General features: G+C 47.1%; 1 protein-coding gene across 1 annotated transcript in view; it reads right to left on the bottom strand.

Annotated features, from left to right (window-relative positions):
• Positions 1-6,533: 6,533 nt before the first annotated feature.
• LOC311323984 (poly(ADP-ribose) glycohydrolase) overlaps positions 6,534-22,503 on the bottom strand; it is a 30,532-nt gene continuing 14,562 nt past the window's right edge. Inside the window, exons 10-18 of the mRNA XM_084456336.1 lie at positions 21,299-21,378; positions 21,061-21,121; positions 20,786-20,861; positions 17,321-17,468; positions 11,601-11,679; positions 11,398-11,506; positions 9,100-9,205; positions 7,826-7,954; positions 6,534-7,478 (exon numbers count right to left, since the gene is read on the bottom strand). Coding sequence (XP_084312462.1) covers positions 7,336-7,478; positions 7,826-7,954; positions 9,100-9,205; positions 11,398-11,506; positions 11,601-11,679; positions 17,321-17,468; positions 20,786-20,861; positions 21,061-21,121; positions 21,299-21,378 — 931 coding nt within the window. The 3' untranslated portion in view covers positions 6,534-7,335. The remainder of the gene's footprint in view (positions 7,479-7,825; positions 7,955-9,099; positions 9,206-11,397; positions 11,507-11,600; positions 11,680-17,320; positions 17,469-20,785; positions 20,862-21,060; positions 21,122-21,298; positions 21,379-22,503) is intronic.

Here is a 22,503-nt window from a genome sequence, read left to right as displayed (position 1 = left end):
ATTCTCTCTCCCTTTCTCCCACTCCCCTCCCTCCCTCCCTCCTTCTATTCAGATGCACAGAAACCCACGATCGCGTTGTCAACCCTCCACACGTGACACGCCCGCGGCCCGGTCACACTGCCCCCCCCTAAAGAGTCACCGCGCCCTCAGACGAGGCTTCACAACCTACACACAGCGCCAGGAAGACGCCACCGCTCAACCCTCCAGATCTGAGTCAACATCACATCAGAAAGTCTACTCACTTTCTCACCTCACCTGACTTTCTCCACTGTTCTTCCTCTGATTGGCTTGTTTTTTTTTTCTTCCCCAGAACAGATGTGTGGGATCTAATCATCAAGTCCTAGGGATGATCAAGGGCTGGACCCCTGCAAAAAATGTCACCTTTGAAATGTGCAGGAAACATCTGTCTCTGCATGGTAGCTTTGAAATGGGAGAATCACATCTGTCTGACGGTGGCACACAGGGCTGACGCATCGACCCGCAGTCAAGACTACTGCACACCAGGCATCTCTCCGATGGCCCGCTCCAACCCACCACTCCAAATACACAAATCTGTTTGAAAATCTTATAGGGTTTCAGCACCAAAATGACATTCCTTCATATCCCCTAATAAGATGCCTGTGGCACTTTGAATTCTCTGCCAGGGAGGAGAATATATATTTTTCTCCTCCTGGGGTTCTGATTGGCGTTGTGTGGACACAGAGCAGATGGTGCCGTGTGCCTCATGGGCAGCAACAAGTGTGCAATTATGGGCCCAAAGAGGTGCTGCACGGATTGGACCATTCTCCTGCTGTCTTAACACTGGCACATTCACATTTCCTTAGCTTGTAAAGGGTTAAACTGTCACAAAGGGGATGCTTCTTTTTTGGGGGGGGATTCTAGGATTGTATTCTGGTCATGATGTGTTAACCATTATACCATAGGAATGAGACAGACTATCTCTACACTATCTGTGTATGTTTTCAAATTGCACTAATTATTTGTGTCCCTGACAGTTGAAGCCAGTGGCAGATTCATCACGTATGCATATGCAAGATTATGTTATAGAATTTTAGCTGCTTCGCCAAATGCTGATCAGCTCTGGGACATTCTTAAGGCAAATTAACCCCTCACATCCAGCCCATGGGCTGGCTGAGACAAGTTTCCTGCTCAACTTGACAACCTGAGTCCAATATAAGGAACAGTCGTGATCAAGATGCTCCCATATGCTGATGAACTATTTATGCAGCCGTAAGTGGCCATCGCTAGACTGTCCTTGCGCCAAACTGAACACTCAAAACAGTTAATGAAGCAATTTACTCTCCACACAGGTGCCAGGAAGAATATGCATGCCCAGCTGTTTCTGAGCTTGCTGAAATGTAAGCAGTACTGTATATTTAATTTGGTGAATATGAAGCCTGGCCTCAGATCAGTCACAGTCCTGCTGCAAACTTGCAAACTGCAGTCATCCCTCCTGATAGCCATCCCTCCTTCAAACGATACCATCATTCTCCATTCCACCCCTCCCTGTCTCCTATCAATCATGTATCTATCCTCCCAGACACAGAGAACTCCCTCTCCTCCAGTCCAAGGGTGCACCTGCCTCTCTGCTGGAGAAGGTGGATAGTCCCAGAGCCGCCCACAGCTAAGCCGCTCGCTCAATTTCACACCAGCCGCTCCGTCAATATCCATCGCCTGGCCGTCTACCCGGTGGGCTACAGGATCTGACATCACAACCAGAGAATCAACTTCGCTAAACGCGTGACCTCATAGACGAAGGAGGCGGTTTGGTCAAAACACAAACGTGGTCACATAAGTGGTCATCGGATCTATGAGGATGATAGACTCAGTCATGATCCTGTGGTGGGACTGTGTCTATAGCAACGTAGAATGGCTGATCAGTCACACTTCCCATCCCCCTCCTCTGTGGCACTGAGTACTCTGGAGTAGTTTTGACCGGAGGCTGTTCAGAGCAGAACAAAAGACAAAGCAAGTTGAAAGAGTGGCTCTTGACTTGGCTTGGACCAGGAAATGCATGCATGAGCACAGCCATGGGAGAGACCGATTACCATCACACTGCACTGCCCAGGACCCACAGAGGAGAGGGAGAAGCAGTCCCATGTTCGGGGTGCCCACAGTTCAAACACACTGTCATAGCAAAGCTCAGGAGTCCAAGATTCATCTGTTTTTTCACAGTCAAATCATCTGCATGCTGCCTACAGTATGAGCAATGCTGGAGCTTTAATACAGTTGATGGGAATGTACAGGTTTAACTGGTGTCACATTTCATCTACAACTTTATTCACACATGACTTCTAGCGCGAGCAAAAACAGGATGATGACAATAAATGAATAATGGTTTCATATCATTCAGATATCACGGTTCTCCATATTTAGTGGTTAATGTCTTTAATTTGTAGCCAGTAGAAGCTTGCATCATTCCTCCAGATACTATAAAGATGATCAAAAACATATGCAGATGAGATCAATATGAATTTCAATAGACTTGTTCATTCATTTTATATGATACAAACAAATATTGAAGCTGACCTTTTGGGATACAAATATGGAGACACAGGAGGATTAAGTCCCTGTCACTTCAAAGGGAATAAAATAATAGACTGCTTTTTATGTCTTGATTAATTTATTGTAGCCTACATCTGTGATCCACCACTCACGGTTTATGGAGTACTCTGAGATGTTAAGATGTCCGCTGGTTATGTGGAACTGGGAGGACGATGCTGGTGTTGGTGAACGGCGCCTGCAAGGCTACCAGTCCCTACTGAACACCTCTCTGTCCCTCACCACAGCTCACAGGGGGGGGGGGGGGGGGCGGCCCTCCAGGACCTGCTGTAGCCCTACGGTTGACTTCCCTTGACTCCTAGGATGGTCAGATACTCAGGTGGGGTATCTCCCAGGGTGATCAGGTACTCAGGTGAGGTATCTCCCAGGGTGGTCAGGTACTCAGGTGGGGTATCTCCCAGGATGGTCAGGTACTCAGGTGGGGTATCTCCCACGGTGATCAGGTACTCAGGTGGGGTATCTCCCACGGTGATCAGGTACTCAGGTGGGGTATATCCCAGGGTGGTCAGGTACTCAGGTGGGGTATCTCCCAGGATGGTCAGGTACTCAGGTGGGGTATCTCCCACGGTGATCAGGTACTCAGGTGAGGTATCTCCCACGGTGATCAGGTACTCAGGTGGGGTATCTCCCATGGTGATCAGGTACTCAGGTGGGGTATCTCCCACGGTGATCAGGTACTCAGGTGGGGTATCTCCCACGGTGATCAGGTACTCAGGTGGGGTATCTCCCAGGGTGGTCAGGTACTCAGGTGGGGTATATCCCAGGGTGGTCAGGTACTCAGGTGGGGTATCTCCCACGGTGATCAGGTACTCAGGTGGGGTATCTCCCAGGGTGATCAGGTACTCAGGTGGGGTATCTCCCAGGGTGGTCAGGTACTCAGGTGGGGTATCTCCCAGGGTGATCAGGTACTCAGGTGGGGTATATCCTAGGGTGATCAGGTACTCAGGTGGGGTATCTCCCAGGGTGATCAGGTACTCAGGTGGGGTATCTCCCAGGGTGATCAGGTACTCAGGTGGGGTATCTCCCAGGGTGATCAGGTACTCAGGTGGGGTATCTCCCAGGGTGATCAGGTACTCAGGTGGGGTATCTCCCAGGCCTTTCTGTGTGGAGTTTGCATGTCCTCCCCGTGTTCACAAGGGTTTCCTCCCAAGAATCCAATATGAAAAACATGCAGAAGAACAGATGCTCTTCAGTCCTGTCCCTGACCAGGACCTGGACTGAGCACTTGGACTTGGTCCTCGGGCGCCACTGATGAGGCTGCCCACTGCTCCTGGCTGCCCCCTGGAGGAATAAAACAACCTCGGAGGTCCTGTGTATTTTAACAGAGAGTAATATAATGTAGAATCTGGCCCCGGGTCCAGGTGATGGTGTTTAGTGACAGATGGTGACCAGAAGGTCAGAGACAGGCATGGGGTCCGTAGCATGGAGGACTTCCCAGTGAGCTTCCCCTGCACTGCTTGTGAAGGATGACACCAAAGGGGCTTTTGAACCCAGCAGGCTACAAAGAAGAAGGCCCCACACCAGGGCCTGACACCCCAGAGGGACAGACAGCACCCAGCCCTGTGAAGGGGGGGGGGGGGGGGGGGGGGGGGGGCGACCTCCAGCCCAGTCACTCACTCATGCCTGAAGCACATTCAATACTCTGGGGAGCACTTGATTTTGGCTACTGTCTACTGTATAGTGAAAATACAGTCTGAGACACAGGTACAGTACTCATTTGTGCAGTGCATACGCACAGCTAACATTTTATATATATTAATATATATTTTCCTCATGACTATGATTGTTTCAGCACATTGGGATTGTTTTCACAATTATTATTATTTTGAGAGCTAAAAGCTGTATTAAAAGGTCTGTGTCGGGGCGGAGCAGGAACCTTCCTTCACCTCCTCAAATTAAATAAATATGCTGCTTTCAATTGCTTTGAATTAGCTAGTTATGCTAGCTAGATACAGTAGCACTAGACTACTGCTGTCGGCCCTGTAATATCTGGCTAGCTAGCTAAGTAGCTGAGATACATCAGAGAGCACCCGTTCAGCTGACCCCAGCTGTGTCAAACCTGGCTGCTCATGAACTGCAACCGCGATGCACCACCAGTATATTTTTGACATTTGTCTAAGAATCAGTACCCTGATGTCACTGTACACGCTGATAACATGCATTCAGGGGTGAAGATCTGCACTGTACATTCGTAAGATAGTCAAAATGTTTTAATGTTTACATCTTATTGTTTTTGTCATTACCTCCGCCCCAGCGACAGCGTTTTTGGTTGCATGTGGTGGTTGGTTGGTTCATTCTTTAGCAGGATTACGCAAGAACTGCCAGATCGATTTTCTCGAAACTTGGTGGAGGGGTGTAGCATGGGCCAACTTAGAACCCATTAAATGTTAGAGCAGATCCGAATCACTGGGCAGATCCATGAATTAAAACAATACTTGCCTGCCCATTAACTTTCACTTTTGGATTTAGGCTCAGGTCTTTGTCAATGCAGCTTCTGCACCCCAAGCAGGACACTGAGGCAGAATGAGTATTTTATAGTGTAGTAATGTATGTAGTAAGTCTAGTGTAGTGTTGATGCAGAGGAAATGGTGATTGTGTAGTATAGTGAATGTTGTGTTTTTACAATAGTTTGTAAATTATGTTTATAGTTTAAGAAATGTCACAATCTATTATTGAGGTTATATTCTACCCTACGCCTATTAAATGCACCCCAATATCCTAGGGAAAAAGACAGAGGGAGAGAGAGACTTTGCTGCTTTCTTATCTATGAATGACTGTCCGATTATTTTATCCACTTACACATTCAACAACTGCACATGCTGATCTAGCAGGTGTCAGTGCATTACTCATCAGTAGCGCTTCCTTCTGCAACTTGGTTGCACAACTACATTGGTGGCGTCATACCCAGGTGCTCAGATGAGTTCACACATGACCACCTGTCATAAACACCACTAACAGTTAAGCCAACAAAAAGCCACCAAAAAGCCTACTCTTCCAAGCAATATTTATACTGGTTACATCAACAAAATCCCTTTCTAGTTTTGTTTGATTTATAAATGATATTTATTCACATGCTTCGGCAATGTAAACAAGCCAAGCCAATAAAGAGTTGAATTTAACTGAATTGAAAGACACAGATTATATATATATATATATATATATATATATGAGAGAGAGATACAGAAAGAGAAGCAGAGACAGGGAGAGAGATGATTGATTGCCAATAAATAAAACTTTATACATTGATTTGAGTATATTACGTTATTGATTTCAGTTATTATATTTGTCATGACATTTTTTCTACACGTTCAATAATATAACACCCACTCAATAATGTAATATCTTCGCGCAAAAGTTATGTCATCGGCATGGACATTTTATTACATTATTGGCAAGTTTTGTTTTTTATTACCTGAAAAAAGCATTTTATTACGTAATTGGCAATTATTAAATGATTGGTAGTTGTTATTATTAGCTGTTACAAGGTGCTTTAGCCTTGATCCATAGGAACATGAAGCTTGTCTAACTGGCAGGGACTTCCCATAGGGGCCCAGCTGTCTTCCTCCAGTCAGGGGGGGATCTGCTCTGATCCACGCCGTACTTAATGAGATGTCATGTACACTTTATATATAAAAGATATGACCTTATTAAAGTATGAGTGAAAGGGCAAGGCCATAGTTTTGAAGGGGTAAGCGGGAGAACGGCACGGGGACTCGCTCTGCCTTTAACGTCCAGCGGGTGAGAACCCATCACTCAGTTTCATTAACATGGTCACGATTCAAATTGTAACTCTGAATAATTGATGTAGGTGAAATAACACACTAAGAATGATGGTCTATTCCACACTGGTGACCGAGATCATAATACAGGCCAGAAAAGATGGTTGTATAAAACTACAACACAGTTTATTCATCATCATTTGCAAAAAATATTCAACAATCAGACATGAATTTAGGCACAGTCATCATACTCAAGCCATCAAAGCATCCATGATGCAGGCCCCTACTGCACCTCTCTCCTCATTACTAACAAAGCCTCCAGCAAAAAACAAGCACCTATAAACAACTTTTACAGAGCATTAAGGCAATGATAGAACACTAGATAATATCTGCACTGAACTCAAAACATGGCCATGGACAAACTCTCAACTTCAGCCTCAATCTAGTACGGCGGACCACAAAAGATACATCATTTCCTTAAGAGCCGGAGCCTCCTTGCTTTAAATCAGACCTCCTTATTGAGATTGCTCCTAGCTTCGCTTCCCATGCCTATTTTATTCATTTTTTTTTTCTTCCTTTTACTGGATTTCTGACAACCAATTCAATTAAGCGGGCTATATGCGGGTGTGAAAAAGGAAATATGACACACTCAGAAGATGGATGGCAACCTTTGGCTCACCATTCAAATCACAACTACATTGTATTGAATCTTAGTCTTGGGAGTACTAGAGTATCACCAGCAATGAAATTAAACAAACTTCCCCTGGAAATGCCGGGCGAGGAGCGACTTACCATTAACCTTTTTTTTTTTTTTCGATCAGCGTGATTCACGGGTTTCTATTCATGACTGTAAATAGATCAAATGCCATTTAATACATCCGCTATAATGAATTCATGGGGGGGGGATAAATCTGAATGGAGAGAGCGTTTTAGTGCTGCGGACGGTTCTGTTCTGGGAAGGCTGGCAGCGGCGCTGGTGACTCATCGGCCACCTGACCTCACTGGCGGTCTGCAGGGACGCTCTGTCTGGCCGAGCCGCCGCCCGTCGCTGGCGCTACGGTGAGGGGGGCGCCGCGGAGGTGGGGCGGCTGCCGGCCTGCTGGTAGATGAAGGCGTAGAGGCTGACGTCAGGCCGGCGGGTGAGGCAGCTCTGGCACACGGAACCGTAGTACCGCCCCAGGAGACCGTACACCTCCCCTGTTGAGGCAGAGCAGCGCAACACGTCAGGGCAGGCTCAGAGGAGCATTGTGGGTAGGCCTCTGTTCACCCTGCGGCCGCAAGCGAATGATGAAACGGTTGCAGTACACACTTAATACCATAATGTGGCAAGCGCCTTGGTAATGGCCATTAGATGTGAAAGCAGTTGGGTTGTTTTGATTAAGTAAAGTAGTCTTCTTTACTGAATCAAAACAACCCAACTGCAGTTTGACATTTGATATTGATATTTGACTGAAAAAATGATTTATGAAAATTCATGAACAACGGGAGATATCTGCTTTTGTAATTGAACTCTTCAGGAGAGGAGAGGGAGAAAAGTGGCTTACCGACGCCAATGTTCCTCTGAGTGAGGAAGGAGTGCATGGCATGGACGTCTGTCATGAGCTCTCTGTCCCCGAAGGTGAAGTAGGCCAGGTCGCGGCCCGCCTCAGCAGCTGCCAGCATCTGGAGCAGAGCTGAGGGAACAGAAGCCCACTGTTAGTTAGTTACACCATCTCAGAGAGAGAGGAGAGAGAGAGAGAGAGAGAGAGAGAGAGAGAGAGAGAGAGAGAGAGAGAGAGAGAGAGAGAGAGAGCTGTCTCCACACCAATACCCTCTTTAAAGTTATACCCACTACTTCTTTCACATATTGCGCTTCATTGAGAAAGAGCCATTCAACTATGTGAGAGGTCCAGAGACGCCCCACCTGACCTGCTCTGATCTGCTGTCAAGTCCTGATTCACAGCAGGCTGTTCATTCTCACCCGTCCTGTTTGTCTGTTAGTGGCAAGTAATCCGATGGACGGGGTTCTGCCCCCGCAGATGAGTGCGATTTAAGTCGCCGAGTGAAGGAGGGGGAGAGGGGGAGAGGGAGGAGAGGGAGAGAAGGTCTGGCCCCGGAGACTTCTGAATATTTAACGCGGCTGGAAATAAGTCTGCTGATTAATGAAGCCTGGGACAGCGGCGCCCTAACGAGCAGGCAGAATAAACATCTGCATGGCAGCGCCGGGCGAGGCAGAGGCCGGCTCAGTACCCCCCCCCCCCTTCCTATCGCCATTGGTCTATTTTTCTACGACTCCCACAATTGACAGTGCGAGACGCGAGGCTATCGGAGCCTGCTCAGGTTAACGGAGGAGAACGGGGCTGGCGTACAGAGCCCGTTCCCCAGAGGCGCATCATTAAGGAAGACGGCGCCACTTGACTTCATAGTGGGCTCTGATTGGCTTCTAGTTAGCCCATCTACAGTTAGCCAGCCTGCATCTACAGTGTATGTATGTATGTAAGCTAAAATACATATTTCCGCAGTGTCAGCTGCTGCTAAATAGTATAGTATTACCCCCCTCTGCTTACTCACAGTGATACAGGACGACAGGTCCACAGCAGATTGATGGGCTGGGGCCGGAGATCAATTTCACTATTAATGAAAAGTATGAACTTGGCTGTCAGCTAATCAATAAGAGGAAGGTAGACGGATAGGCCTTAAGTAAATGAACGCATCCCCCTGCAAGACTAATGAGAGGCCACACCGCTCTGCTGACGCCTCGGCGTCCACGCTGGGATTCACGCTGCCGCAGTCCGCCTGGACCGCTTTTTTGATAGCGCTCAGAGCTCCTGACGCTTACCTTTCAGCCTGGTGTCTCCCCCGAACACCCCACAGCCCCAGTTCCCAGTGGCCACGGCAGAGAGGTGCTGGCTCCTCTCCCCCGGGCGAGCAAAACCACAGTAGGCCTGGGGAGGAGAGAGGGGTGTGAGAGAGAGAGAGGGAGGGAGGGAGAGGGAGGGAGAGTGACATTAGTGGGTAAATTATAATTCCTATAAAAACACCACCCTCTGACTTTTTCATATGGTGAATAAATAATTCTTGATGTCTCAATAATTGATTCCATGAGTATTCACCCCCCCCCCCCCCCCCCCCCCCGCCCCCAGAGTTAATAGTTGGTGGAAGCACCTCTGGCAGCAATTAGCCTACAGCTGTGAGTATGTTTGGGTAAGTCTTGATCAGCTTTACACATCTGGACACAGCAATTGTCATCCATTCTTCTTTGCAAAATTGCTCAAGCTCTATCAAGCTGGATGGGTACCGTTGGCGAACGGCAATTCTCAATTTTTCTTTGACTGGGCCATTCCAGGATACTGACTTTTCCAGTGTGGCTCTGGCTGTATGTTTTTGGTCATTGTCCGGCTGGAAGATGAATCTTCTCCCAAGTCTCTTGCAGACTGCAGTTTTCCTCCAGAATCTATCTATACTTTGCTCCATTCATTTCACCCTCTATCCTTGTGCGTTTTCCAGTCCCTGCTGCAGTGAAGAATTCCCCTAATATTGATTTTTCTTTTTTTCACCTTGACATTATAGAGTACTTGTAGCATGTTTAACAGTGACAGGAAACCTAAATTAAATCCATTTTGATTCCAGGTTGTAACACAGTGAAATGTGAGGAGGTCCAAGGGGGGTGAACACTTTTCAGAGGCTCTGTAATTTGGCCGGGAACAGCTCGACGCGCCTCAGGACTGGCATCACCGTACCGCCGTTCCACACCGCTGGTACTGTACATGCGATCACAGCCCGGCCTGCGTCCCGTTCGTCCACGTGATAATGGGACGCAGGCCACAACGGTGTAATTTCATGTCCCCGGAGGCCAATGCTTGGCACGCTATTCAATGAAAGCACACAAAAAAAGCCTGGGGCATCTGCTTGGCCTGCCTTACCATACATTTTTGACATTATCATTTGACAATTTTGCACATTAAGCTGAACCTGCAGCATTGATATAATGATTGAGAACATTTACACATTTGTTATTGCCAATTACAAATAGTGTATACTTAATCACACATACCGTAAAGAGCATTAACATTAACTACGGCTTTTGATAAGAGGTATGACAGAAGTGTGTTACTGTACTGTATACTGTATGTCGGCTATTGTAAGGATCTCAGAAATTAGGTGATGGATTTGCACGAGGGTGCCGGCCATCAATTTTCACAGAGGAAATGAAGCGTTTGAGTGAAAATGAATGGTTAGTTGCCGTCCTACTCTCTGACCAGCTCATAAATCCCTGCAGCGAAAGGGCAGATGTGACAGTTAGCTAAACAATCCTCCAAAGGGGATTGATCTGCGTGTTGGGGCATTCTTCACACCCCTGTCAGAACTGCCAGCTTTTTCCATGCTTTCTGACGGCAGGCTTGACAACATCAACGTCTTGATTTTGTCTGGTGAATATCTATCAGAGTCTGGGAGAAGTGACTTCTAGAATATTCAGGTATAAAATTGGTTTGGATCCTTTGTGAATGTCTGAAATAGGCTGGGCAGTAAAGACCTAATCTCAAGTTATGGGGTGCAATCTAGTATCATAACGGCCACGCAATACTACACACTAATAATCCTTAAATATCCCATGATTCTGGACCGCACTCTCACAAGCCCTGCCAAACTCACCTCAGGGACTGTGTACACATGTTTAGACCTGTTGACACTTGGCAGCGGGTGTCGTGTTTTGTCTGATTGTATTCTGTGGATCGACACCACAGCCATTAGATCTGCATGAGTCTAATTTCAACTTAAATGCCAATTAAAGTTTCCACTGATGCATACAATTAGGCGTAAGATCGTATTCAGCGACACTCAAGTATGGAAGATCAAAGCAAAACATCAAAGAGCTGCAGTAGAGACTGGATCCCCCTCTTTCCTGCCACTGTCATAAATAATAGAAAATGTTCATAGTTATGTCTACGACAGGACACTACAAATTATACTTACAGCAGCACTCAGGAGTTAAGCCTACAGTACCTAGAGTACACCACGATAACCCCCGACACTACATTGCTGTTTTGTAAGTTGCAAAATGGCCATGAATGCCACTAAAGTACAGGTTCTTTTAGTGCCAGGTCTCCTCCAAACCTTCACTCTGAGACATGCTCACCTTGTTGAGTTCCCGGTTGATTTTCTCAGGGTGAAACTGCTGGAGGAAGTTCTTGAACATCAGCGCGTCGATGGCCACGATCTCCGTACACCTTCTCTGCCAGCCATCTCTGTATTTCAGGGAGGAACAGTGATTTTTACAGTGTGTATGATTTCTAACTGGAATCCGTTGTGCTTTCTCATACTGTGCACCTGGTCCAGTACCTGGGCGTCTGGTCCTGATGCTCCCCGTCCCACTGGTAGCTCCCTGCGTAGCCAGTGTACCTACTGTACTGCTCTGTACCTGTGATGGGAACAAGACAGCGGAGACCAGGCAGATTATGACAGCTCAAAGACTGAGGTCCACAAAACCAGGTGAGTGTTGAGAGCGTCAGAGCGGAAACGGAATGCACTATGTGCTACATTAATTTGTATGAATGCTGCTATGTAAATAAAATGACAGGCTACAGTAGCAGTCTCTAGTACTGTTTCTACAGTAATTATTCATGTCAGCTGATGACAGCAGAGAGCAGCTGTCTCCCAACACCAGGAAGGTCAAGCTATTACCCCCCTGGTAAGATGGGAGAGCTAGTAGGCCTGCACAATTAATCATGAATTAATTGAAATCGCGATTATGACCTCCGCAATTAACTAATCGCAAAAGGCCCGTTTAATGTGATTAATAATTTTGCTTTGAATTGAGTGTGGCTAGGACTACACAGACGAATCACAGGCGCTTATGCTGTCTGACCAATCACATGCGTTCCTGCCGAGTGCGCTGTGCGCAGCAATTTCACTGAGAAGACAGATAGCAGTAGGTTAAGACAAGTGTCACGAGTACCCGCAGCCGTGAGTAGTGAAAAAATGAGCGAAAACGAGTTAGTAGAAAGAAAGGGATCAACGTCCGTGATTTGGGAGCATTTTGGTTATTATATATTAATATTATATATTAAATATGAATCGCAATTATTAATCGCAATTACCGTTTTGAAGCAAATAATCGCAATTATTATCTTTTGTCATAATCGTGCAGCCCTAAGAGCTAGCAACAGCCCCGGCCCACAGGGGGCACTCCCACGCCCATGAGGGAAACAGGTGTACATTCACACGAACCAGACCACAGACTAACTTCCCAGTTCATTAGGAATCCTAAGTACCTGCCGAGGCCCTCAACACAGCGGCCAATCAGCCAGCTGATTAGTGGCGTTGCCCCGGTCAGGGACCACAAGGGCCCTTCCTAGCGAGGTGACTGCGGGGCTCACTCCACCTGGCAGGAAACGGCACCCACGGCTCCAGCCTCGGAATCACACGCCCGCTTTCATTTGTGAAATGCGATATAGGGTCTGGAAAGGTTCTCGTCCAGAGTAATTCCTCAGTTGAAATTGCCAACCAGTCAATCAGCGTCATTTGAATGCGATGACGGAATTAAACTGTGCAATGTGATTGGTTAGGGGATGAATTAATCACTGAGGACAACGCCCATCTGTGACAACAGCTGCAATGGGAGCCTGTTCAGACTGAATAATGAAGTGAAACGAAATGGGAACTCAGTTTGAGTGTCAGGCTAAACAGCACCAACACTCACCTCCCATTTTGCATTGTAGAGAACACGCCCCAATCACTGCGTAAAACACTGTGTGACTTATCGAGGCAGTTTGGGAGAAATTACAATTGGATATTCTGAGGTATTGGCAGCAGTTTTTCAAGTGCTTCACTAGTCTAATGGGCTTAATTATTTTAGGCTCAGGATTTGGTGAGTAAATATGATTAAACATTCTCCTTTCACTTAAATTTGTTTAAAAATACATCTTTACTAAAGACACAAATACTGGCTCAAGATTCAGTATTGCTTAAAAGCTTAAAAGCCTGATTCTGTTCCAGGCAGATGGGTTTCAAGCTGCAGCTATTACCCCCACGCCATAATCACCAGCCATTAAGTAGGCAATAAAATATAAGCTGTGTAGTTAGCATAGCATAGTAGAGAGAAACTGCCAAGGCACTAAATGCTTTGGATATCAAGAGATTGTCCCTAAAGCCAAACAGAGAAGGAAATCATTAGATTAAATGGCAACACTTTGAGGAGCTCCAGGTGGAGATAGTCTTTCCCTGTACTGACAGCGTAGGGAGATAACACGGCCAGGCCCCTGAGGGTGCATGTGTGTCTGACCTTCACGTGAGGACCAACTGACTCCGTCTGTGGCAGCGCTGGGCAGCGTGTCTTTCTGAATCACGCTGCTTATTCATGGCCAGAGAACGATTGGTGTCCCAAGTGACAAAAGTCCCATCTTGTAGAGGGGGTTGGAACTAACTATTGAGCTAATATTTCATGTGTAAGTATGCCAGACCGAACCATGCACTGTTTTTCACTCACACGCACCCTCAATGACTAAGGACCAACCGCTGGGACACAGGTTAGATGTTGGAGGCTGCAGGTTTTCAAAGTAAAACTGCGTCGGATTTCATAGTGGTCATAGTTGTTTATTATTAGAACGTTAGAGTGAATATAGTATGGACCATGTTGATTCTTGGTGGAAGGTATTTGAGAAGCTCTGGTTGCATGTTCTCTCGAAAGACTACGTAGATGAAGACCAGGCGGGCTTTGCTGGTTCTCTGTCTGGGTGAAGACCAGGTGGGTTTTGCAGAGAGACGCTGGTCCTCCTGTGGGCGGCTGTGGCTCAGGAGGAGCGGGTCGTCCAATGATCGCAAGGTCGGTGGTTCGAATCGATATGTCGAGGTGTCCTTGGGCAAGACACTGAACCCCAAATTTCTTCCAATGAGCAGGCTAGCACCTTGCATGGCAGCTGCCGCCATTGGTGTGTGTATGTGAATGGGTGAAAGAGAGGCCTTCATTGTAAAACGCTTTGGATAAAAGCGCTATACAAGTGCAGTCCATTTACCATTTATCATCCTCTGTCTAGGTGAAGACTAGCCAGGTTTTGCAGAGAGAGAGCTGGTCCTCTGTCTGGGTACAGACCAGGCGGGTTTTGCAGAGTGCTGGTCCCCAGCGGGCAGCCTCCCAGCCCCGTGGTGTGTCACGTTTCCTGGACAGGATTGCTATTGGTGAATCATCTGCTTTCCGCTTGATCCCAATTATACTTCTGACTGCCCCTGATGGCAGCCAGAGATGGAGCAATCAGGGTAAATTCAATTAGGCCTGGCCACTTTTGCAAATTTCAGTGGGGCAGTATGATCCATTAGCCTCCTCCTCCCCCAATGCCAAGAGACATCGTGGGGGAATATGATTTACCTAGCGGCCTATGATACAACCGAGTCTTGGACTTTAAAATGGCGGTGAACAAACACGGGTAGGGTTTAATAAAGATGATGGAATGGAGGAGGCCATTAGCTGGGCAGGTCTTGGGCAGGTCTTCTCATTGTAATCAATTCTGGGCTGTTGTAATAAAGTTAAGTGGCGTAAGTGGAAGTGGGAGAGAGCAGGAGAGGAGCTTGAAGGTGACTCCTTCCTTCACAGAGCCGGCCTGCTACGTAGGGTCTAGAATCCTAATTAGGTGGGCGGAGCCTCTGGTGTATGACTTCATGGAGCCTCCTCATCGTTCACGTGAGTGGCCTGGCTGGACATGCTGTAGACCTAGACTAGAGTATGGAGGCTAGAAGCTATATGCTAATGGAAGGTTTCTTTACAGGCAAATAAACCACCACCATTCTACAAGACACAACAACACAGTGTTATTTTTAATGTAGGGGGACGCGACAGTTTGTGAGACTAAAGGACACAGTACAAGGTTGTGTATGTTTGTGGGGGAGGATGGGAGTACACTGTCTGTCTGTTTGTGTGTGTGTGTGTGGGCTAATGAAGGAGGGCCTTCACAACGGGTATCACCCCTAGGCTGAACTCCCTCCATCCAAACCTCACCAGCCACTCAAATCAGAGCTCACCTCTCCTTAGAGCCAATCCTTCTCACCTATCTAGTGAGCAAAACCATAAATCTGCAATGACAGGAATATTTTGGTCTATAACAAATTCCCGGCTAATAGAATCATCAGGCTCTAGGCACGGGTTCAGGGTGCAGCTGCCCACCGGGGGTTCACTTCGCGTCCTGGTCTCGCTAGATCCGAATATGGCCGGATCCCACAGGGGAGTGGCATATTGGGCCGCCACTCTCGAGGGAAGTTAGTTTACAGGATCCTCTACAGCAACCATATCTGGTGTCTGAGTCACGGTCACAGGCTCGTGAGTCAGGCAGCTGGCTCTTTATTTAGGATCGGCGACCGTGGGGTTGTGCGACGGACCCTCCACAGCAGTAACAGGGGACAATTGGACGGACAGGTCGGGTGTGACTGGTTACCACATAAGGTGAAAAAGGGATACAAATCTGAAAGAAAAAAAAAAAAGTTATGGCATGGACTAAATGCTTTGGTACAAGGTTACATGTGAACCAAATGATCCAAAATATTAGTTGAAGTGGAAGGTTTTAGTCTAGCGCAAGCAAACTAAAAAAAAGCAGGACTCACTGAGGAGAGAAACTAAACTGAAAGTCATTATATAATCTGCCCTATTGGTCCTACTATTTCAATGTGTATATCATCTTAACGCTTGCCTAGGCACTGGTTGAAATGAGTTTGACTGGCTTGGGCTAGTGCCCTGGGCTAAAATGCATCTCAACGATTGTCAGCCAAAGAGCGCTACCCTTTGTCCTTGCAATGCATCTTTTCAACTCACTCCAGCCATCTGATGTGTTCAGACACGACCCTCTTATCAAGGGTGCGGAGATCTGGGAGGAGAACTCTAGCTTTCCAGGTACTCGGCTGTCCAATCGATGCGGTATTGATTAAAACAGCCCAGCTCTGAGGTCAGCCAAGACAGAGATCGTAGCAGTTGAAATAAAAAAATGAATCTTATACTGTAGCTCTTGGGAGACAGACACCTTATCCTGATTGTATGTAAATGTTTACAAAATGGTCTTCTTTCAATAACTCCTCGTCAGATCAACGGTGCAGCTTATGTATGTGACTGTGTATCTGAACGAACACGTCATCGTCATCTAAAAGAGAACTGAAATAAAAATAAAAATACATACTTCACGGGGGCGGTTGCGGCTTGGGCCGTTTCACACCTCTCCATTTTGTGCACCTCTCTGTTGATTGTCCCTTATTGAATTGACACCTAGCAGCCAATCAGAATCAAGTATTCAAGCAGGCCATGGTATAAACACAAAGAATGTGCACAAGCAGGAAGCCCCCCTGCTCAAACAGAGGTCATCAACCTCCCAGAGAGATGCTTGTTCTGCTGTCACTGTTTACACTGGGGCTTCTTTATCAGAGCTGCACTTCACAATAAGTCCTTGGGCAGTAATTACCCAGACAGACAGGGCAATCAAGAGAGCCCACGGCCAACAGCTAGCAAGGGGTGGGGGTGGGGGTGAACGTCAACAGCAAATCAGCCTGCTCGGAGGAGAGGGTGACTGCCAATCACAGTGCAGGAAGCGATTGCCCAACGTCACTCCCATGGGCTCCTGCTGTGCCGGCATCGTACAGGCTGGAATGAAGGTTCCTTGGTTTGAAGACCCTGCTGTGAGTGACTCCAGGTGTCCTGTCTGTTTCATCAGTTACATTATGGGTCAGGTGCCCCAGGTATTAACCAGGGTGTCACTGACTTGGCTTTGGGGATACATTAACATATACACGCACGCACGCGCACGCACGCACGCACGCACGCACGCACGCACGCACAAACACACGCACACACACACACACACACACACAGGCGTGCCACCAGCCCACCTCCCCCATTATGCCGACCACTCTTGCTCTTTAAGGACATTGACAATCTGGCTCTGTGGTATGGTCACTGCTGTTTGTCATGTGCTGTCACTGTTGCTGTCCGTCCGTCATGTGTTTTTTTACTGAACTGAATTGAACACACCATAAACGTACTCGGAGAGCGGAGTAGTGGAAGATGGCAGCGGGTCCCCTCGGCCACTGACCTGTGATGATCAGACACTCGTCGGGGTCCAGGGCTTCAGTGAAGAGGCGCGCGGCGATGAGTTCAGGGTTGATCAGGAAGCGGATCTCCTCCTGGACCAGACCTGACCCCGTGACCCCTCCTCCCACAAACTGGTTGGCGAAGTCCACCTGCAACGTCACGCCGGCATGGCAAGCACGTAAAGACAAGTATCGCCACACTGCTGTAATATAGAACCTGTTCTATGATATGCAAATCAAGAGTGGCCACTAACTGCTGACAGATTCAACCATTGTGTAGTGGAGTCAGGGTTTCCGTTAGAGAAAATCGGTACCGGTCAATGTGTCCGGGAACATTAGACTTTTCCGGACAAACTGGAGAAATTCCGGTCATTATATTAAAATAGAATATTAGGCCTATTATAGGTGTTTGTCTCAGTGATTGGCCGTCGTGTAGCTTATATATGCCATTTATTGTCTTATTACGCATCCGTATGATTAAATGTGTGATGGGCTGTCATGATTCCATGTGCTAGGCCTATATTTTGCATTACAGGTGCCACAAAAATAGTCACCTTTGAATTGCGACTGTAGGCTAGAACATGAATGTTTATTTCAATTGCATGAATCGCATTTGAGGATGTAGGCTAATTGGTTTGGGATTCGCGACAGTAATATGAGTTTACTAATTTCTCTTTCCAGTTTTAGCCTACCCTTTTTATCAATAAAACAGCGTCATTATAACCACGGACATCGCAGTAGGCTATGAGGATGAGGAGGACATAACCTGCATCGAACCGAGCGACCATCAGTCACGTGCCTCCTCCATGCTTCAAGCCTCGGACACCACGCTTCCACACCACTCGTAAGGTTGCATCCAGCATTCTCTTTGATGTGGTGTGATGCCAAGTGTTGTTTAAGCTTAGAGGATTTAGGATAGGCTGTGATAATCGATGACATCATTCTTCTAATTTCTGCTGTGTTTTCATATTGCCACATGTGTTTTTCCATCTATTATTGAATTGTGTTATAATATTATTTTGATAATTGATTAGTATAACTTCAATAAATATGATTAGTTTTTGATTATGTGCTAGCGCCATCACATGATCTTTAGGTCACTTGATTGAGTAAAGACCTCCTGCAGACGGAGAATGATAGATAAATTAGACTATTGATAAAGGTCATCTGTTTCCCTGTACAGAACAGGGTGGTGCCCCATAAGTTGATTTAATGCATTAAATCCATTTCCCTTCATATTTGTGATAACCGCGGTTCTAACCCTAGAACACGCTACAATTGGATCAAATAAAAAACTGAATATACAGAAATATCCCTCTGCTCATACTGTGTACTGACTGGAGAGAACAGCGCCGGAAAAAAACCACCTCTCATGAAAAGGCCTGACCCCTTTTCTCTGCCTCCCCGACGGAGCCGGCGGCAAATGTTTCTCTCCGTCTGATTGGGGCAGCGGCCCAGAGTCCTGGTGTTACTCAGACCAGATCTGTCCCCGCACCCGTCGCCACCAAAACCAGCCCTCCCATGGAGAGCCACTTAAGAGAGCGGAGCTGCCGGGAGCAAACATGAACACAGAACAGTGCTGCGCTCCACAATAATGCTCTCGCTAGGCCAAACCGAGCCTCTTGATGGTCAATGGCATCCACCTCCTTTTTTTTGGGGTCCGTAAACATTTTTTTTTTTTACTAATTATTTAAGTCATATTGGGCGCACCGCTCATGTACACTCTGCCGATTTGACGGTTTGTTTCATGCGTTTTGCCATCAACAAAACTCAGGGACGAGAACCTCTCATCTCAACAAAACTCAGGGACGAGAACCTCTCATCTCAACAAAACTCAGGGACGAGAACCTCTCATCTCAACAAAACTCAGGGACGAGAACCTCTCATCTCAACAAAACTCAGGGACGAGAACCTCTCATCTCAACAAAACTCAGGGACGAGAACCTCTCATCTCAACAAAACTCAGGGACGAGAACCTCTCATCTCAACAAAACAGGGACGAGAACCTCTCATCTCAACAAAACTCAGGGACGAGAACCTCTCATCTCAACAAAACTCAGGGACGAGAACCTCTCATCTCAACAAAACAGGGACGAGAACCTCTAATCCTGAGACGGGCAGGAAGGCAGATGGTTCTTGTTCTGACGGCAGCAGTGCAGAACGTGCAATCCGCCGTTTTCGCACCACGACTGTTAGTTTTGGCTCATTGGCCTCAGACAGCCCGGACCGACCCCGTCTTATCCCCCCGGCAGCGAGCTCGGAAGGCGGTAGCGGCGGTCTTGCTGGCCCATCTCCCTGAACTGGTCACTCATCTCCGGGACAGTCAGAAAGCGTTCTCAGTCCTGCTTTTTCGACAGGCTGTCAGAGGGCCCCCACCTCGCCGCGGCGCACCCGTCACTCCAGCAGCAGGGCCCCCCCAGAGCACCCTGTCACGTGCGTACGTCACTTGTCAGCCCGTGGCGGGCGGAGGCAAGTGCGAGGTGAAGAGAGAGAGGAGGTCGCCCTGACAGCAGGGACACAGCAGCCGGGGCAGAGAGAGCAGAGGGAGAGGCAGGCGCCTCGACCCCGGCATACACACACACATCTCTGGTCACCTCAGACATGTCAACCGCTCCCTCCAAGGCCCATTCAGCAGCCGTAAGCATTCTGGAGACCAGAGAGCGGCTGGGGACGCTTCCCTCGACTGACTGTGTTACTCTTGTTCTGTTGTCTTTTACTATATTGCCTGAGGATGTGACTGTATGTAAGCAGAGGGTGTGTGGGAAATGATTGGATCTGTGCTGCTGGCTCTTACGCCGTTGAAATGTCGGGATCTGTGCTGCTGTCTTTTAACTTTTAACCGCAGGGACAATACATATTTTCAAGGGGCACCTGAAAACAAATCTGTTCAGGCAGGCGTTTGAGCACTGCTTCTCACACCTGTAGGTCCTGCTGGGTCTTTCTTTGTTTTATTGTATTAGTATAGGGGCCTTTGAAATCGGCCACTTTTTGTATACTTTCCTGTTTTACTGTGATGTATGTTATTTATTTTACTATGCACTTTTTGTTACCTGCACCTTATGTGAAGCACTCTGCATTCATGCTTAGAGGGGTGCTATACAAATACACTTTTACTTACTTACTTACTAACTGTTTTGACATGTTGGGATCTGTGCTGCTGTGTTGGTTTTAAATAAACTTTGACATTCCTTTTCAGACCCTCCCCAGGCTGCTACTGTAAATAAGAAATTATTCTGCCTGGTTAAATAAAGGTTAAGTAAAAAATAAATAAATAAAAACTACCACAGCAAGGAAGAAGACAGGGAAGTGTGAGGTCCGGCAGCCTTCAAACTGAGATCTCACCTCCACAAGATGTCTGGTTTAGAATGTGATCCTAGAGTTTCTTTGCCGTTGCTGGAATTAACCACGCCCCGCCTCTCTTACTGTAAATCTCATGGTCAGATAACACCGTCTTCCATGCGTCCTACCTGCAGCATTCCATAGCCTTCGTCCTCAATGGTTCCCTCGCACGTTATGTGGAGCTTAGTAAGGTGATTCTCAGAGCTGTAAGACAAATTAAAGGATGAGCCATGATTACAAATAAAGATCTTTTCCTTGGTACTCGTTGGAGATAATCCAAATAGTGATTAGTTTTAGTAGACCTGATTAGCAGCAGCACAGAGAGTGTAAGAGTGTGTACTCTATATGATAATAGTCATTTATATAATCGCAGTGTCAAAATGAGGAGGACAAAGTGCAGTACTTCTTCCAATTTGGTGGTCTATCCAATCTTCGTCTCGTGAATGTTACAAGTCCGGTGGGTTCTGGAAAGTAAGAAAACGATTAGACCAATTATAATCCCCACCCTAAGCTAGAATATGACAGGCGCTAATATTTTTAATAATAAAATGAAAATAATAACAATTCATTTTATTTATCAAGCACTTTTCATTGTGAGACAATTTTTGATGTATCATTCATCTCTTAGGTTGAAAACATACTTTTCTCAGTGACACTTTTGAAATAGCAGAGAAGTGTTTTCAGTTTCTCAATCTTCCTCTGTGAAGTCCCTTCAAACAATCTGACGGAGAACATGAGAGGGAGAGGAGAACAGGAGATGGTGAGGGTATTTCAAAACAACATAACTACATTCACTGTATGCTGTTCAGGATCTATAAATTATGCAACAACACACCGACGCTCCAATACTTCTCCCACATTTTCAATAGCTGTGAAATAACATCATAGCCGACTGACTGGGATGAGCTGGAGACGTGACATCCAGTGAGGCCACAGCGCAGTCACAGGGCCTCCACTCTAGCCATGTGAGTTCAATCGAGCTTTAACGTTTGATATGAATTAGTTCCATCCCTCTCTCTCTCTCTCTCTGGCTTCCTTTTCAGTCCCCTGCCCCACTACGTAGGAGTCCTCCAACGCTCCTACAATGGAGCTGCCCCGAGGCCTGCCATCACCCAGGTCCACTCATCTGCCACTTCACAGCACTCGCACAAAAAGCAGTGGGGAGGAGAACAGGGCTCCCAGCCCAGGGGTACATTAACAGGCCTCGTGTCCCTTTTAAAGGAGCAGCGGACCTCAGGAGGCGCGATGTCAGCCCCCCTGGAGACTACCAAAGCTGCTGCCGCTGAGGGGGGAGGGGGGGCATTTGAATGTCTCCTCAGCCCACCAACTGCCCCACATGCCACAACAATCACAGAAGACATTTCACGAGAGCAAAAAATGAAATAATGGCACCGCGCTCAATGCACTGAGAGCCCTTCAGGGGGACTCCTTCATTTAAGTCCGTTCCCGCTTCCATTTCTCTTTTCTGTCAGAGTAGCCAGTAGAAACAATCTTGCGTCATGCAACCCCCAGAGGTCTTTGAGCTAGCCGCTGGTGAAAGAAGGCTTTTAGTAATAAGAGGACAATAACGTTCTTTCGGAAGCGGGGAATTAATGCACGGTAATTAGAGAACAGATCCATCAAAGACACGCTGAGATATGATGTAACCTGGACGGCCCATCTACCCTGTGCCATCGTGACTCACTTGTTTCTATCCAGAAAGTTCTCATAAAGAAGTTCTCATCAGACCCAAGTTAAATTCTTTTATCCCCCTGCATAAAACAGACACAGAGGGTGGTGTCAAAACAGCACTCTAACAAATTACCAATCAGTGAGATTCACCCGGCGAGTGTGTGGAGCAGAACCT

This window comes from Borostomias antarcticus (assembly GCF_949987555.1).
Source record: "Borostomias antarcticus genome assembly, chromosome: 22".
NCBI classification, from domain to species: domain Eukaryota; kingdom Metazoa; phylum Chordata; class Actinopteri; order Stomiiformes; family Stomiidae; genus Borostomias; species Borostomias antarcticus.
Note: the sequence above shows the minus strand (reverse complement) of the source record. Positions and strands in the feature narration are given on the sequence as shown.